General features: G+C 51.9%; 1 protein-coding gene across 1 annotated transcript; it reads right to left on the reverse strand.

Moving 5' to 3' along the window:
• Positions 1-5,316: 5,316 nt before the first annotated feature.
• Sox12 (SRY-box transcription factor 12) lies at positions 5,317-6,336 on the reverse strand. The gene has a single exon (NM_001168650.1). The coding sequence runs from the start codon at positions 6,334-6,336 to the stop codon at positions 5,392-5,394; it is 945 nt and encodes a 314-aa protein (NP_001162121.1). The 3' UTR covers positions 5,317-5,391.
• Positions 6,337-18,119: the final 11,783 nt, after the last annotated feature.

Below are 18,119 nucleotides of genomic sequence, written 5' to 3' on the forward strand. Positions count from 1 at the left end.
TTAGGTGGCTCTTTTAGACGATACAGCAAACACTGCACTGACCTCTAGCCTAGGCCTCTGAGTTTGGATCCTGGTTTATACAGAGATCTTTGGTCTTCGGGGTTTTTTTTGGAACAGAAGAAAATAACTTGACATTTAGTTAATAAGAGGCCAGAAACAGCTGAGGGCCAGAAACCTGTAAGGTTGCTATGAAGCCTCCAAGGATGGAGAGAGGATTGGCACTCACAGCAAGCAATCTAGAAGCAGCTAGATAGGCAAGTTTGCCTGCAAACACCTCTCCCTTCCCTTTACAGACTCCCAGACTGCCAGGCTGGGTATGCTCCTGGGAGCCATCTAGTCCATCCACCCAAGCGCACAGCTAAGGAAACTCAAGTCTCTGACACTCTCAGCAAGTCTAAGCGGAAAATGGCCTGGCAGTGTATCACCATGAGATGGCCAGGCGTGGCTGAGGCAGTTTGGAAGTAGAGTTAATGGCTGAAGAAGAAGCTATAAGAGTGAGGGAACCAAGCTCAAAAAGGCCTTGAACTAAAGCCAAGAATTTGGGGCCTGTTTCCTGTGAACAATAGGGTGCCTGGGAAGGTTTTCCACACTGACCATTGTCTGCGTTTTCCAAAGGCTCCTCCTGGACTGCGGTGTGGAGGCCTCTGATAATATCCAGATACCTCAAGACCCTTCCTACCTGTTAGTCCACATCATCTGTCCCACACCATCTCCTGGAGCCATTTCTGGCCAGCCACTGCTGTTGGGCCCTCCCCTTTCCTTTCTTTAGACTGTGTTTTTGTTTGTTCTCTGCAAGTCTCTGCCTCTCCTACTGCTCCAGTCACTGCCTGCTGATGAACTTGTCTGAAGCCTCAGTGTGAAGAGGGATTTCACTACACTGAATTCAGATAGGTCACAGCAGAGTGGCTTGACCCAGTCTCCTGATGGCTGAGATTTCAGACCCTCCAATAGCTGGCAAGGATACAAATGACTCTACCCTGAAACTGTCCCCCAGCTTCTGCATTTGTACATCCAGTGTCAGACCTTGATCCTCAACTGCTGATCGCATGACAGCCTCAGTATTGGCCTTTCAACATAGTGGTTCATAGTGACCTTATCCTGAAAAACCCTGCAGCCTTCTACCTGCTACATCCTGTTGCTTACAAGGGATTTCAAAAGCTAGTCCTGACTGACAGGGAAATTCAAGGGAAACTGTCAGAATCTGTAGCCATACTCCAAAAAGTCACCATCTACTACAATTTCATGTCATAAGGTTAAGTGATCTGAGAGTGCCCTACCCTGATTCTGCATTCCACCAGCTCATTTACTGAACCTTTTCAGGCTTGGGTTTATGTCTTTCTGTTTAGATCCATGGGTGCAGGGAAGACCAAGACTCATCTGGCTAAAGCACACTTGGGGCCTAGGGACAGACTCGGTTGCTAGAGTGCAGGCCTAGCATACATGACGCCTTCAGTTCAAGCCTCAGCACTACGGAAATCCAGCATGATGGTCTACACCAACAATCCCAGCTCAGGAGGCCAGCCTGGGCTAGAGACCAACCCTATTTCCCCAAAAGCAAATCGGGAAGTGGATCGGCACAAGCCTTTAATCAGCACACTCTGGAAATGAAAGCAGGCAGAACTCTTGAGTTTGAGGCCAACCTGATCTGCACAGTGAGCTCCAAGCTAGTCAGGGCTATAAAGACCCCGTATCAAAAACAGATGAACCGAAAACCAATCAAAAGGTACTCCATTAAACAAAAGCAAAGGGTAGAGGGAACAATGTAGCTCAAACGTTCTCTGTGAGACATGACCCCAGAAATACCAGACACTTGAGCTCAGTTCCTTGGAGACTTGACCTCCGCCTACTAAACCTGCTTTCTACTCCTCACTCACTAGATGTCCCCAGAGTCTCCATGAACATTAGTCTTCCCCTCCCTTCATATCAGCATCTGAAATGGAAGATGTCTCCCTTCTAGTCCGGCCCCCACCACCCTCAGTGTAGGATACAGTCTATTCCCATTCCAGATATAAGGTCTGCAGATAGACAGGACTAGTAGCCAAGTCTACTCCCATTCCAGATGTTAATGTCATCCACCAAGCTCACCTTTTTTTTGTGCCTTGACTCAGGAAGGGCAGGCGACTAGCTGCCTCAGCCTGTCAAGCAGCCTTAGAAAGGGTTAGCCTCAGGGTTGGGGAGGGTCTGGTGAAAGAAGATGCCTTCCTTGGCAGTTAGATGGAGTATCTGAGGTGCTCTAACTGCCACTGTTAAGTCAGTGACTACATTCCCTTTGTCAACTTTCAGCCCCTCCACAGTAGAAAGCTCTTCCAGAAGCAGACAGAACACCAAGACTGAGTTTGAGTGTTAAGATGTTTATTAGGATGAACACCTGTGGAAAAAAGGCAGGGGTTGGGCGTGAAGAACTCAAAATGCAGGCGGCCTGACAAAGCCCTGGCTGTTCATGAGCAGGGACCAGAGGGGGCGCCTGGTGGAAGAAATGCTTGACAGAGTCTACCCCACAAGCACTAAACTTGCTTAGAACCTGGGGCAGGCCTACCAGGGGGAAGGGTGTGGCCTTGGGCAGACTGACATTAGGGGCAGACTTTGCTGGAGGTTATTCATTGACCCTGTTCCCTGGCCTAAGAAACCTTTCCTTCTGTTTGGCACATAGCCTCGCTCCCCTTCTCAATGCTACCTATTCATGACTTCTTCTCAGTTTGCTTCCAACCAGAAGCAGAGATGACGCCCTAAAAAGTCCCACGCCCTGGCTTAACATGGGCTTTTCTTGAGCACTGGCATTCACTGGACAAGACAAAGCATTGGGGAAAGGTACAGCACCAGGAAGGAAGAGTTAGAACCCCATGAGAAGACTCATGGCCTGTTGCCCTCTGGCCCTGTGGAAGGGTTACACTGTGGGCCTGTGCTCGTGTGAAACAGCATGGGACAACACATTTGAGGGATACCTCAGAGTACTTCTAGCCATGACTGCTTGACGGGAACCCCCCAGCTCCCTACTCTGGAAATGAAGCAACACAGTCCATGGAGCACGCCACATTTAATGTTGCTTACCTCCAGCATGGTGTCACTTTGAAAATACCATGCTGAGCCTTACAAGACACACGCGGGTAGAGCAGCTCGGGAGATGGGCTCTGAGCACAGCTACCAATCTTGCTTCCCAATCCCCATTAAACAGTCGAATTGACCCCAATGGATCAGTCCTGCCTGCTTGCATGCTTGTCTCGTCCGACATAATGGGACTTAGCAAGCACAATGGCTGGTTTCGGGCACCTCTTGAAAAATATGGCTATGTGGCTACAGAGGCCTGCACCCTTGCGTTGTTGTGAGACCAGCGCCCACCCCAGTTCTCCCTGTTATGACGCCTGCCTAGCCACTGTAAAGATGAGTTTGCCATCTTTAATGAAGGCAGGGATTCCTGAGATAGAGGAGAACAGGTCTGGAGTCCTGGCTTTCCCTGCACCAGCCCATACACTAGGCTCGTGAAGCTGGCCAGGGGTGAGAAGCACACACATGCAGAACCACAGGGCGAGGTCGGGGCAAATACACTTTATTCAGTCCTGGCATCAGACTGGCGAGTCCTGCTGTGGGTGCCAGCGCCCCAGAGGAGGGAATCCCCTCCCCTCAGCTACGAGACTAGTTCTCCAAAGACCACAGACAGTGACATCTCTTCACTCACATGACGTTTTCCGTTTTTTTTCATTGTCTTTTTTTGTTTTCTTAAAAAAGAAAAAAAGAAAAAAAAAAAGGAAGAAAACAGAAAGAGAAAGAGAAAAAGAGCGCAAGAAAGGCCCAGAGCCGGAGCACCAAGCTTAAAGGAGGCAGCTGGTGGCATTGTCAGCGAAGGGAACGCGTGGGGCAGAGACCTGCAGAGACCCAGGGCAGGGGCCGAGGAGGACTCTGGGACCGTTTGTTCCTGAGATTTGTGTGTGTGTGAATGAGTGTGTGTGAACCACCCAGAGGGTGAACACACGCCGGTGAGATACAGGTAGTGAGGGCAGAGGGAGGATGGGGAGGCTGGAGGGGCGGGGCTGGAGCGGGAGACCAGTGGAGCAGACTTGGCAACCGGGCAGGGCTCCGGAGGGCAACCTAATCTCAACACAGCTTCCTAACTACAGCAGTGCCACCCCATATCTCACAAGGGCAGACCAAGGTGCAAAGCACCCGTGTCCGCTAGCTCAGCCACAGTCCCCTGGCCTGGTCTATCCTCAAGCCAAGTTTGTTTAGATGTGGTCCTCATTCTTGCCACCCGTCTGCTGGTATGCCTGTCCTAAAGCCTAGCAACAACAAGCTTCAGTTTCTGCCACGGAACACTGTAGCCGTGGATGCTGAGACTGGATCTGAGTGATAGGAAGGGGTGATGGACTTAGGGAGGAGCCCAGGCAGAGAGGATGCCCTGAGCTGATAGGGCGCTTCCCGAGGAGGGGGATTGAGGGGGCAGCAAGAACTCTGTCCCCAGACCGGTAGGTGTCTTGGTTCTGAGTTCTCTTGGACAATCCCATCTTGGTGGATTTCCAAAGACCGAATTCCAAATTCCCACTTGGGGAAATCAAGTTTCCGGCGACCAAGATGGGCTGTAAAGGCAGTCACGCGGTGGAGGGTGGTGGTGGGCGTGGGTGACCCCTTTATAGGAAAGGGGTTGACACTTGCAGAGTTTAGGGCTAGCTAGTTTCTATCTCTCCCTTTGAGTGCGCCTCCCATTAAGGCAGTGACGCCCCGTTGGGTTGAGAGTAAGCCACAGGCTCTGGGATCAAAGGATTTCTTAGATCACTCTATAATCGCCCCCTCCCTTCCGGAGTTGGCAACAGAGGCCTGCAGCTTAACTGGGACCTACCCCCTCCAAGAAGCATTAAGCATGCGCAAGAAAGGGGGTGGTTCAAGCCGAGGGGTGGGGCCTTGAGATCAAAGGGGGGGAAGGGGATGGTGCCCTTCCCCCCCCCACCTCCAGAAGAGGAGGGGACTGGGAGGAGCGCTGGACTGCCAGACTGCAGCGCCCCCTTAACTACCAAGGCAGGCCCAGGCGAGGGCGGAGGGATTCTGGAGCAAAGGGGCGTGCCGTCCGGCCACGAGGAGGGGCGTGTGCAAGATGAGGGGAGGGGTTAAGGTATGTAGGAGGAACGGGAGGTGTATCCGAGGGGGGCTGGCTGCTGGTGGCTACGCGGGACAGGACTGATGGGGAGGGGCTTAGATGTCAGGGAGAAAGTGGGGGTTGGGCTGCCTTGGGGTGTGTCTGCGGGGGAGGGGTATGTCTGGATTTGTGGGGGGATGGGCACGACTAGGAGGGGGGAGGCTGCGCGGGAGATGGGGTGCCAGCCTCGGCCTCCGAGGGGCCCCAATACCTGATTCCTGTATGTAAACAGCTGGTTTGGGGGCGTGCGCGCCCCGCTGACGGTGGGCTCAGTAGGTGAAAACCAGGTCGGCGATACTAGACGGGCGCCAGTCCCCTGCGATCATCTCGGTAACCTCAGGGGTGCAGTAGTCCGGGAATTCGAAATGTGACGTGCCCGAAGGGGGCAGCAGGTCTGGGTCGCGGTCCAGGGCACTGCAGTCCAGGCCGGTGGGGCCCGGGGGCATCCTGGACAGAAAGCCCAGCGGCTCCTCCCCCGATGCCACCGTCTCCTCTTCGCCCTCCTCTGCTGTAGCCGCCTCCTCCTCCTCTTCCTCCGGCTCCTCGTCCTCCGACAGGGTCGGAGAGGCGGCGCTAGCGGCCGCCCCCTCGCTGGATGGCCCCTGCGCGCGCTCCGCGGGTCCGCGGGCGGCGCGCCCCGCCGGGACCATCCTCCACAGCTCGCGCCCGGGGGTCTCCAGCAGGCGTACTTCCAGCAGCTCCTCCTCTTCGTCTTCGTCGTCGTCCTCCGGCGCCGCCGCGCCGCCCCCCAGAGGTCCTCCCGTCGCTCGGCGGCCCCCGCGGCCCGGCAGCTGTGGCCCGGGTTTCAGCCGACTGCCACCACCGCCGCCTCCGGGGGGGCGGGGCCGCGCCTTGGCGGGCGCCCCCTTGCTCTTCTTGCGAGGCCGGTACTTGTAGTCCGGGTAGTCCGCCATGTGCTTGAGGCGCAGCCGCTCCGCCTCCCGCACGAACGGAATCTTCTCCGAGTCCTGCAGCAGCTGCCAGCGGCGGCCCAGGCGCTTGGAGATCTCAGCGTTGTGCATGTCGGGCCACTGGTCCATGATCTTTCGCCGCTCGTGCTGAGACCACACCATGAACGCGTTCATCGGCCGCTTGATGTGGCCGCTCGGGGTCTTGCACCAGCCTGGCTCGCGCGCCCCCTCGGCGGCCGGCCCGGGCCCCGGGGGCGGCGGCCCGCCGTCCCGCTTGGCCCGCGCGCCCCGCTGCTGCACCATCGTGCCGGGCCCGGGCCGCTAGACGCCGCCGGGGGCCGTCCGCATCCTCCGCGGCGGCGGTGGGGGAGGAGGCAGCGGCGACGGAGGGGCGGCCCCGCCCCGCGGCTCGGCCCGGCCCCCGCGAGCTGGGAGCGCGGCGCCGGGCGCTCGGGCCGTCTGTGCGGGGGGGAGGTCAGCGGCGCGGGCTCAGGAGGGCTCGGCGCGTCCCCGCCGCCCCGGGCCAGTAGAGCTCCTCCGCGCGCCGCGCATTGTTTTGCAGGGGCAAGGACTGGAGCCTCGTGGGCTCCCGCGGGCTCCGGTCGCGGCCTGGCTCTCCTCCGCGGCCCCGCGCGCGCTTGCCCGCCCGCCGCCGCCTTTCAGTGTCTTTCTCCCCGCGCGGCCCCGGAGGCGCGCGCGCTCCCCTCCCCCTCGCCGTCTGCGGGCCGCTGCGGCGCGCGCGGGGCCGCCCCGTGTAAACACCGAGGTGCCTGCTCGGGCAGTGGCCCGGCCACGCCTCGCGCTCCGTGCGCGTCATCCGTTGCTGGGCAGAGAACTCAGCATTTGCATCTCCCAATCGCTGGATGCTTGGGCGGGCGGTCTCGCGCCTGGGATGGGGGCTGGGGGACGGATGAGATCGGTTTCTTTTCTTAGGATCCGGGCTGAAGTGAAGTTGGGGGGCGGGGCGGGACGCGGAGCGCTGCCCATCTGTCCTCCAAGGTTTTCCTTTCTCCACCTTGCACTCGTTTATTCAATGACACCTGCCGCCAGGTAGGACTCCTTCCCGGTCTCTTACTGGGACATGGATGGACTGCCTGCTACACAGGAGCATTGGCAGAGGAACGGAGACTCGGAAAAGGCTTTTAAGGGACAAACTCACCTTGTCTTGGTTGGAGTCCCTCCCTACTACACACAGGGTCCAGCCACAGAAGGCTTAACAAATGCTTTTAGGCCCAATAATGGTTTTTATTTTTGTTCTTTTTTTATCCTTAGGGCGCTAAAGGAATCCTTAAGGGACTAAAACACCGCTTTCCAAAAACAAGCTGCAGGACGCTCGCCGCTATTCTAGCTAGTCTGGCGGTCCTAGCGCACTCCTTAGAGCACCTGGGGCAGGGCCACCGGGAGCCGAGAGCAGAGCCACCTAGTACAGTTCTTGCATCCCGGGCGCGTCCTGGATCTCGCCCAGCGCGCGCAGCCAGTCCAGTGGGGGCGGCCGGGCGCCTCGCCCCGCCCAGGGCGGAGTCTTCCTAGGGGCGTGACCGAGAGGACTGCGGGCCGCGCGTGGCGGGGAGGGGCCTCGTTCTCCAGGCTCACCACGTGTGAGCCAGTTGTAGCACCACCCGGCGCGTGCAGCCCTAGGGGGAGGTCACCTTCATGGCGCCTGGGCTTGGCGATGGGAGGGGCTGTGAGGGCCTCGCCCCTCTGTACCGGTACTGGGAGGGGTCGGGTCAGTATCTGGAAAGTGATCTCCTCTGTAGTGGCGTGGGCATGGTTCGGGGTAAGCAGCGAGTGGTAGACCTCAACTCTGGGCGAAGCAAGGACTGAATGCGAGGTGGAGTGAGCGCGGGCCAAAATGCAGCTGCTGGATGCGGGATAGTGATCTGAGAGGCGGGAGGGCGGCTGGATGGAGCATCCCTCGTGGGAGGGGTCAACTCTAAAAGGCTCCGATGCTGGAAAGGCTCTGGCTGTGCTCCTGCCCAGGGTCCCTTCTCATTGGAAGCTGGAAATCACTGCATTTTAATCTCTCCAACTGAGGCCTGGGTGGTTCTTTGTTCGGTGGAAGCAGACTTCCTGCGCTCACGTCCCAGCCCCTCCTTTTGCTTATCTTCAAGTGCAGATAAAGCAGTTTCTCCTTGGCTCAGTGGCCTTATGGATTAAGTGGGATAATACTTGTAAACATGGCCTTGATGCCTCTTAAAAAAAAAAAAAAAGAACAAGTTGTCTGGAATTAAGATTTTTCCTAGGTCACCAGCAGTGCACAGATAGCAATTTCATGAGAAAAACATTTAGTGAATTTAAGGTGATCTTCACATTTTAAAAAAGGTACCAAAACCGTAATCATAGTGTGTGTTCGTTAAAATTTCATTGGCAGATATCTTCACGCATTCTCTCAATGCTTATAATCCCAGCAGCAGTCAGGCTGTGTCAGAAGGATTACTTACCTTCGGTTTGAGGCTAGCCTTGGCTAATATCCGAGACCTTTTCTTAAAGATTAATACTTTTGCTATTTACTAGACAAAGTATTTAAAGTGGTATAGGAGCCAGCGAGATACCTTGGCAGTTATGTTCACTTGCCTGGGTTAAAAAGGACCCCAGAGATGTAAGTAGAGAACAGACCCTTACAAGTTGCCCTGTGTCGTGTGCCTCTTTAGTTTTCATCCGTTCTCTGTGTCTGTCTCCCCTACACAGACACAAAATAGGCAAATACCTTTCTAAAAATGTCACAAAGATTGCTGGCAGAGCTTTTCTTTCATCGCTTCAAGGCTGTCTACAACCATTTCATTCTGAACCATGTTCTTGGTCAGATTAACTTGGTCGGGTTGCTTCACTGTTCTCAAAAGAACAAAAAAAAAAAAAATCCACATCAATTATTCCACCGCCCTTCCCTGGGCCCTTCCACACATGCTCATCCGCACAGTTACTAATATCAGTCCATAGGTAGGCCCTGTAATGGGTGCTGCATGGATCATCTGGCAGTCGTGGTCCTCTGGGGGAGGCGGGGGTGGGGATTCTGCTTCTGTATTACAGCTGTTAGCATGGGATCTTCATGGAGAGAAATGTCACCACCCATGTTTCCCCTTCCCTAGAGATATTTATGTAGTTTGTGAGCTGTCCTAAACTCCCCCTAAATGAGAGGACATTTAATGTGCAAGACATTGAGTTTGGAGCCAGAGCTACTAAAGTACAGAACTAACACAGAAGTACTCCTGTTTTACTTTATTTCAGGGGTAGGATTGGCCACAGAAGCATGGGTATGCAGAGATCCAAGAACAGCTAATGGCCGTCATTCCTTTTCTATCATAAGAGTCTTGGGGATCCTCACCTTTACCGACTGAGCCATCTCACTTGCTGGGGTCCCTTCTTAAGGAGCAATTGGAGAGACAGAAGGACAGAAAAGCAGAAGAGAGGTTTGGGGATTTAGCTCAGTGGTAGACTTGGGCAAGGCCCTGGGTTCAGTCCCCAGCTCCGAAAAAAAAAAAGAAAAGAAAAAGAAAAAAAAAAAAAGCAGAAGAGTGAGTGCCCGGGATGGAAAGGATCTAAAGCCTGGGTGTGGGTTTACATCTCAGGATATGACATATGCATAGGTCCTTAGGAAAATACAGACATCAAACAAAGCAGCAGGCGGAAAGACTGGAGTTGACTAAGGAGTTGGGGGCGAGGCACTGAAAGATTTGGAGATGGGATGCAGGTAAAATTCACATACACATTAAGGAAAGAAAGCAGGTGGAGTTAAAGGTCAGCCTTGCCGCCATATTGAGTTTCAGGCCAGTCAGGGTATTGAGACCCTATCGTAAACAATGAAGTAGAATTAAGAGCCAGCTCGGGCTCTGGCTCTGTAGTTCTGGAGTTTGTCCAATGTACAAACCACAGCCCTGGGTTCCTTCCCCCAGCACCTCAGAAATCAACAAAACCTGAAAAAATTTCTCAATAGGTACATGACAGCCAATTTCAGTATGAAGTATTCACATTGGGTAAAATAACTTTTTACTAAAAGTAGAAACAGAATTTTACTGAATTATACGTTGTGTAGTTTATTTGCTTTTTTTACTCTTTTAAATTCTTAAGCTGGGGGCCAGCAAGACAGGTCAGTGAGTAAAGGCACTTGCCGTCAAGTCTCATGACCTGATGAGTTCGATTCCTGGTGACCTCATGGTAGAAGGAAAGAGAAGAAACTCCTACCAGTTGTTATGTGACCTTCCTCTGACAGGCACAGTGCCCTGTAGCTTCTTTCCTCCCCCAAAATAAATAAATGTAATTAAAAAAATTACATTTGATACAAATGTTTCAAATGTCCATATGAAAATACAGGATGGAAACATCTCAAAATCAGATCCTTCGGTGTGTTACTGTTTATTTTGAATCTGCTGTGTAAATGTAGACTTGTATGATAACAGAGGGAACCATTTCTGTACAGGAATCAAATGTGCAGGGAGGAATTATCCTCAAAACTGATGCATGTAGCTACCGCTTGCTTCTGGGGTGTTGGGGGCTGAATGTGTGACTGGGGTGTTTTGGATTAATTTGCTTGTAAAACGTTACCTGTAACAGTCTGTCAGCAACTCAGAGCTTACAAATGTGCTGCTAAAACTCAAGCTAGTGCATCAGCTCCCTCTCTTAAGAGATATGGCCTGTGGCATGCTTCGGAGAGCTGAGGTTGCAGGGTGTTTAATGAAAAGTAGACTGCATTTCAATTCTATTTTATGTGTGTGATTGTTCTGCCTGCATGTATGTCTGTACAACATGTGTGCCTGGTACTCAACCTAGATGAACTGGAGCTACAGACGGTTGTGGACAACCATGTAGGTCCTGGGAGTTGAACCCAGATCCTCCGGAAGACCAGTCAGTGCCCTTAACTGCTAAGCCATCTCTCCTGCCCTGAAATCAATCTTATTATTTATACACTGTAGTGTATACCAAGCACCTAGCAGAACTACACATATTGTAGGGTCCCACTGCATGCTCAGGGAAGGAAGGTGTAGTCAACCAGTGTGGACACAACTGTGCTAGACTTAACACCAACTGTGCAGCTCCCAAGCACCCATCTTCGTGTCTAGGGTAGTTGTCTGGGACATTCGGGAAGTCAAGACAAATGAGTGGATTCACGATGTAGCCCTGGCTGTCCTGCAACTACTTATATGGTCCTTCAACTCAGACATCCACCAGCCTCTGCTTCTTGAATGCTGGCCTTAAGGGTATTCACCACCATGCCTGACCCTTGAATAAATTTCTTCACCTAAAAAAAAGTTTTTTAAGGGGTTGGGGATTTAGCTCAGCGGTAGAGCGCTTGCCTAGCGAGCGCAAGGCCCTGGGTTCGGTCCCCAGCTCCGAAAAAAAAAAAAAAAAAAAAAAAAAAAAAAAGAAAAAAAAAAGTTTTTTAAGAGATTAGGCCAGCAAGGGTGAAGGTGCTTGCTATCTAAAGGTACAACATGATGACCTGAGCTTGACCCCTGAACCTTACATAAAGGTGAAAAGAAAGAACCAGCTCCACAGAGTTGCCCTCTGACCTCTACGTACACCATGTGGTGGTTTGAATGTGCTTGGCCCATAGGGAGCAGTGGTGGTTTGAATGTGCTTGGCCCATAGGGAGCAGTACTATTAGGAGGTGCGGCCTTGTTGGAGGAAGTGTGTCACTGTGGGGTTGGGCTTTGAGGCCCTCCTCCTAGCCGTGTGGGAGCCAGTCTAATCCTGTCTGCCTTTGGATCAAGATGTAGAACTCTCAGCTCCTCTATCACCATACCTGCCTGGACGCTGTGCCATACCATGCTTCCTGCCATGATGATAATGGACTGAACTCTAAACCTGTAAGCTAGCCTCAATTAAATATTGTCTGTAAAGAGTTGCCATGGTCATGGTTTCTCTTAATAACAGTGGAAAACATATCTAAAACACACTGTGATGCTTTTGTCCAAGTATCACATACACATGCAATTAATTTCTTTAAAACTTAGATATGACATGATGATACATGTCTTTAATCCCAGTACTTAGGAGCCAGAGGCTGTCTCTTAAGACCAGGTTGGTCTACATAGCGAGTTCGAGGATAGCCAGAACTACATAATAGAGAGAGTATCTTCAAACAAACAAACAAACAACCCTCAGATTATAATAGGATATGTGTGTCCTAAGGATACGTCATGTGTGTATATGCATTCACATGTGTGCATGTGGAGGCCAGAAAACCGTCTCAGATGTTGTCCTCTGTGGCTCTGTACCTTACTTTTAGAGATGGTTTCTAAAAGGTTGAGAACTGCTGTAGAGCATCAAAACATTTATGTGGCTTGTTTTAAAATTAAAATGACTCATGCCCATAATCTTAGCACTCGGGAAGCTGAGGTTGGCAATAGGTTTGAGGCCAGTCTGGGCTCAGCCTGAGCCAAAGTGAGATCCTGTCTCAAAAGATAACAAGACTTAACTGAACAAGTAAAGAAGAGAAAATGAAATTAAAAGTAAGAAAAATCTAAATTTATTGAGATGTGTAGCAGGATTGAAGTGGAAACTTAAAGGTTCTTCGGAAAGTCGGTTGTGTTGGATGGTGTTTTGCTGGGGCAAACTCGTGAAGGAGTGTTTCCCTGAAGTGGGCACAGGTAAAAGACTAAGACTTGTGAAGGAACATTTAGCTGAAGCAGACACAGGAGAAAGGATGTTCTGCTAGAGTAAGCACATGAAAGGACACGTGATGAAGGATTCTTTGCTAAGGACACAAGTGTACTGGTCCACCTTACATTGTGTAGTTGAGCTGCATTTGTCGGGATTTCGGAGAGAGAAACACACTAGAAAACTTTTGGTGGCGTGCTGCAGTTTCCTGTCACTCAGGTTGATTGGCAGAGTGATATCAGCTGAGATAGGCAAGACCTGAACTGGAGCAGGCACGGGAGCTTACTCTGACTTGGTTACCTGTCTATGGATCCCGTGGACCTGCTTGAGCTGCCTTGTCTGGCTTCAGTGGGAAAGGATGTGTTTAGTCCTGTGCCAGCCAAGGTGTGTTGATCCCCAGGGGTGGGGGACCTCCTCCTTCTTAGGAGGAGAAGGGGACAGGGATGGGGAAGGGCTGTGTGAAGGGGGCTGTGAGGAAAGGGGCTTTGTGAACGATGAGAAGTGAGTAAATACATGTTAATGGGGAAAATGATTTATCCCTTAGTTTTAATATGTGTGGGATTCAGGAGTTAGGCTGGATTCTATAAAAGCCATCTGTTAATTAGGCCAACATCTCATGAGCTCGATATCATAAAGTCCAGTATTGGGTCCACAAGATGGCTGATCGGGTAAAGGCACTTGTCACATGTTAGTGAAAGCTGGCTGAGACCCTTGATCTCCTGACCTTCCCACCTTCACCTCCCAAGGACTGGGAGTAGTCTTTCACCATCATACACAGCTTGCAACTTGTATTTAAAATATGAAGAGGGGCCAGGTGATGTTGACTTGTAACTTAGCACACGAGAGGTGGAGCTTAGAGGATCGCTGCGAAGTCATGGCCACCCGTGAGCTGCTTGGAGAGATCCTGTCTCAAAATGCCAAAGGATGACGAATTTTTTGATCATTTGCAAAAGAACCGGTCACTGTTGAAACTGCTTTAGTAGAGATCAGCATGTATTGTTTGATCTTGTAATACAAGATGAGACCGAAGAGCACTCGGGCTGCAACTGGCAGAGAGGCCTTTTTCCGGCTCCTTCTATTTTGAATTCCTTTTTTTAAAAATCAGTCCCGTTCCAGAGAAGCCTTAAGGATGTCAGTGACACTGTTCATTGGTGCCTTCCCTGGGCAGAAGGCCGAGCACTCAGTCGTGGGAGCCTACCGATTGGTGAGCTGCGCTATGGGGCTTGTTGCCTATTGGCTGAGTCGCTGGAGCGTGGGGCCCGCGCCGCCGTTCCCTTGGCAACCAAGGGCTGGAAGAGTAACTCAGGCGGGTGCCGCCCCCAGCTCTCAGCGCTGGGGGCAGGGCGGCCTGGAAGACAGTACCGGGTCCCGCTTGGGGACTGAAGGGACATGCACTGCCAACCTAGAGTTGGGGATGGGATGTAAGTGTGTCTGTGGACGAACCATCCTCAAAAAGAGAAAACTGACCTGTAAATCAACCTCCTCCAGACCTCCTCAGTTGGCATCATTTTGAACCAAGAGCCTGACACAAGAAGAGGATCCTAAAGATGAAGGCAGCAAGGCCTGGTGGGAGGCCGGAACCTGCCCTTGTGGACTCCTAGTGCCAAGGTTATGACAACCTTGGATTAAAAACGCATATTCTGAGATGTGGAACAATGAGGGATGGATGTGTGAGTGTGGAAGTTTGAAAGCTACTGCTGTGTGACTCCTGTTTTATTTCTCAGGCTCGGGACTCTCCTGGGAGGTTGAGGGAAGTGCTACTCACTCTCCACGGTCCAGGAAGACAGCCCTCGACTCTTCCAGGAGAAGCAGGCTCTGTGAGGAGGCCAGAGCTGTGGAGGAGCCCTTGTTCTCACCTGGGTCCCAGCCTCCCTTCTCACTTTCCTTGCTCTTTCCTAGTCTAACTTGCCGAGTGGTTAGGGGGCCTAGGCTGCTTGCTGTGGCCCAGGGACCCGGGCTGAGGCCATGTGGGGGAGGGCCTCCTGTCTGCCTGGTGCCTGTAATATATTTGAATTATCTCTACAGATGAACCCCGATTTAGCAAACAGTCTAGAGTAAACCTCGGCACTCCACATCTCCTAGACACCCATGGACACTGACTTGGCATTCCTGCTGTAAACCGGAGGAAGGAACTTGTTTTAGCTCAGAGTTTTGTTTCATCGTAGTGGGTAGGGCAGCATAAACAAAGCAGACTGCCCAGCAGTGGCCAGAGGCAGTGAGACTACCTACGATGACTACCTCACACTTAGTCCAGGCTTTTGGCAGTTCTCCTGCTTCAGCCTTCAAACTGTTGGGATTACAAACATGTTGAAATGATAGTTCCCTATATCCAGGTTCCTAAATCTCTCTTGAATGTGGATGTACATGTTTTGTTCCTAGACCCCAGGTTTGTTTTTGAGACAGTGTCACACTCACTGGCCTACTGCCCACCTGCTTATTAAGTAGGTTATGTATTTATCCCTGGCTGGCCCTGAGCCTCAGACATCTACTTGTCTCCCCCCTCCCCATGCTGGCCACCATACCTGGCTATTTTCCATATTACATGGGCCCTGCTGATTGGATCCGGGTCTTCATGCCTGCATGGCAAACACTTTAATGACTAAACTCTTCTTGGAGCTGAGGACTGAACCCAGGGCCTTGTGCTTGCTAGGCAATCGCTCTACCACTGAGCTGAATCCCCCAACCTCAGGTGCTAAACTCTTAATCTTGTTGCTTTCTGTTCGCCTCCTCCTTCCAGATTCAGGCACTGTTTTCCACCACGTAAGCTGTATTCAGCTTCTAGTCGGGATCATTCTTTCCTTTTTTCCTCTTTACTGGATATTTAAAAACTCATCTCTGGGCTTGGAGTTGTAGCTCGGAGGTAGAGGGCCTGTTTAATCAGTACGATCAAGCCTCAATACTCTAAATAAAAATACCCAAAAGAAGGAGGTACCCTATATTACATTACTTCCCTGCTTAAAAATTCCTCTCTAACTCATCATTTTTAGACTTAAATTTGTATAAATTCTCCCTCTCCTTCTCCCTCTCCCTCTGGTCTTGCTTTGTAGCTCAGGCCCGCCTGAAACTTGCCATGGTCCCACTTTTGCCTCTGGGGTTCTGAGCTTCCTCAGGAGTCTCATGCTGGGAAAAGAAAGAGACTGACCAGTCAGTCATGCCAGCCAGATGGGGAGCTGGTCTTCGGGTCAGAGACCTCACAGTCCCAACAACTCACCAGAGCATCTTGAGAGCGGCTGGAGCACAGTGACAGCACAGCGTGGCCAGGACTGCTCAGCTGTGTTTACCTCTGTTCAAATTGGAAACTTGTTAGGACCCCAAAGATGGACCTGACCTCCAGACCCTATCCAAAGCGTCCACATTGAATAAATCTCCTTTCTCTGCTTTTCACTATTGTTTAACTGCCCTATGATGGGTGACTGGCTGACCCTGGCTTGTTCTGGGCCGCCATGGCCCAGGCTCTGACCCTCATATGTGACAAAGATGGATTTGCACTTCCGACATCTTCCCTGTGGTGTTGGCAGTGGGTGCTTCATGCCAGCAGCTTGCCTTCCTTGTGCATTAGCGTCGGCAGTGTGCCCTCAGCCTTCCCGTGGTAGCCCTGTCTCTCAGGAACTGGTAGCTCAGCTCTGTGGTGATCTAGACGTCACTGTTTCCACCCAGCTCAGGGTCCATCCATTCTTAATACCTACAGCGGTGTGTACACACCCCGGGGCCAGTACACTGGGTTTCACAAAAGTTTCTAGAATCTTCCCACTCCTTATTTTAATTGCTCTCGTATTTACCTAGGTCAGCAGCACTCTTGCTTTCTCTCAATTCACCTCCCTACCTTCTTGTCCTTTCCAAGTCATGTAAGAGTTTTGCTTTGATTTGAAGACAGGGTCTCACTAAGTAGTCCAGCTGTCCTGGAACTCACTATGTGTAGTCCAGGATGGCGTCTGCTTCTCCAAGTGCTGGGATTAAAGATACGGGCCACTACCCACAGCCTACTCCAGGTATTTTCTGTGGAAAGTTATTATCTCTGACCCCAGTCTGAACCAGCTTTCCTTGATCAACAGGGACTTCACCCCTGCGTGTATGTGCGACTAGATTACTGCTGAGTTCCAGATGCTTCCAAAAGGCCCTTGCTTTACAAAATGTTGAGGTGGACAGAACAGAGGCCTGACTGGAAGCTCCGAGGCAAAAAGCATTGTCCTTAGATATGATCTACTAGCCCCAACATCTCCTAGCCTTGTCTCTAGCCACATATGCAACCCTCAGCTGACCTGGATCCAGTCTGTACCTAGGGTATACTGTGGTAGGCAGGCACTATGTCTCCGGTTGTCTTCCCAGCCCTGTGTGCTCTCTGCTCCAATGATGTCTGCTATTATTTCTCTTCCCAATCCTTTGCCTTCCTTGTATGGTGGGTCTCAGTAAAAACCTTGCCTCTTCAAAGATAGATTTATTTGTTTTAGATAGTTCTAGACAGGTGGGTTTGATTGCCACACGAAGTATCTTAAGATAGTGGATGTGACTGCTCAAGCTGCCTGTGTGGCTTGGTAGCTTGTATTCCTCTCCACCGTGGCCCTCTGAGCCAGATGGCGGCTCTACAGAGTGCCACGCTGGGCCAGTTTGCAGCAGGGACAGGCTCTGTAAAGCTGAGCAAAATCACTGGTCGAGCAGCCTCCCTAAGGAGTTGCAGATCCGGGCTTCGCTCTGACGGCGGAGAGGAAGCTGGGGGGTGTGGGGGGGAAGGTTTGGTGTGCTCCAGCCCGGGTCTGGACCGCCTGCGGGAGGCCCTGGCGAGCATTCCGAGGGGGATGGGCAGGGAAGCTGTTTCTTCCTCGGGGTTCCATGGATGGGGGAGGGGCGTCGAGAGAAGACTCCTTCAAACACCAGCTTCTAGGCACACAGCCTGCTGGGAAGAAGGGGGTGGGGAGCGTGCTGAAAGCCTGCTTTCTCTAGGAGGCCACTAGACTTGTCAGAGGGAGGGGGAATACGGGGGAAAAGGAAGGGGAGGGAGTTATATTGGAGGGGTGAAGCTGATGGCTTTCTGACTTAGGAAGGAGAGGGGTTGAGCTGGTTAGGAAAGCAAGTTCCCAAGAATCTCCCAGGCCCCCCGATTCAGATCATTTCTGCAAAATCCTGATCGCCAAATCTTGAGACTCCTACGCTGGGAGCCTTCTGCTAGCATCAGATCTCCAGAACACCTAAACTGGTGGAAGCCCTCCAGGCCCTTAGCAGCACCAGGGAACCGGATATGGGTCCAGAGACCTTGTCTAATTTGTCCACACGTCAACCTCACCCTCGCGTATTTCCAGTTGTGCTCTGAGTGCACACACAGATACACATCTGTCCCCAATAATCTCAGCGCACCCGGGAGGTCTAGGCAAGACTGAGAGTCCCAGGCCTGGCATGATGGCGCATCTTTAATCCCAGCACTGGACCTCTCAGAGTTCCAGGGCAGCCAGAACTACACAAACACCCTCCCCCACCCCCAACCTGAAAAGCACATAAAC

This window comes from Rattus norvegicus, chromosome 3 (genome assembly GCF_021556685.1).
Source record: "Rattus norvegicus strain SHRSP/BbbUtx chromosome 3, alternate assembly SHRSP_T2T, whole genome shotgun sequence".
NCBI lineage: Eukaryota > Metazoa > Chordata > Mammalia > Rodentia > Muridae > Rattus > Rattus norvegicus.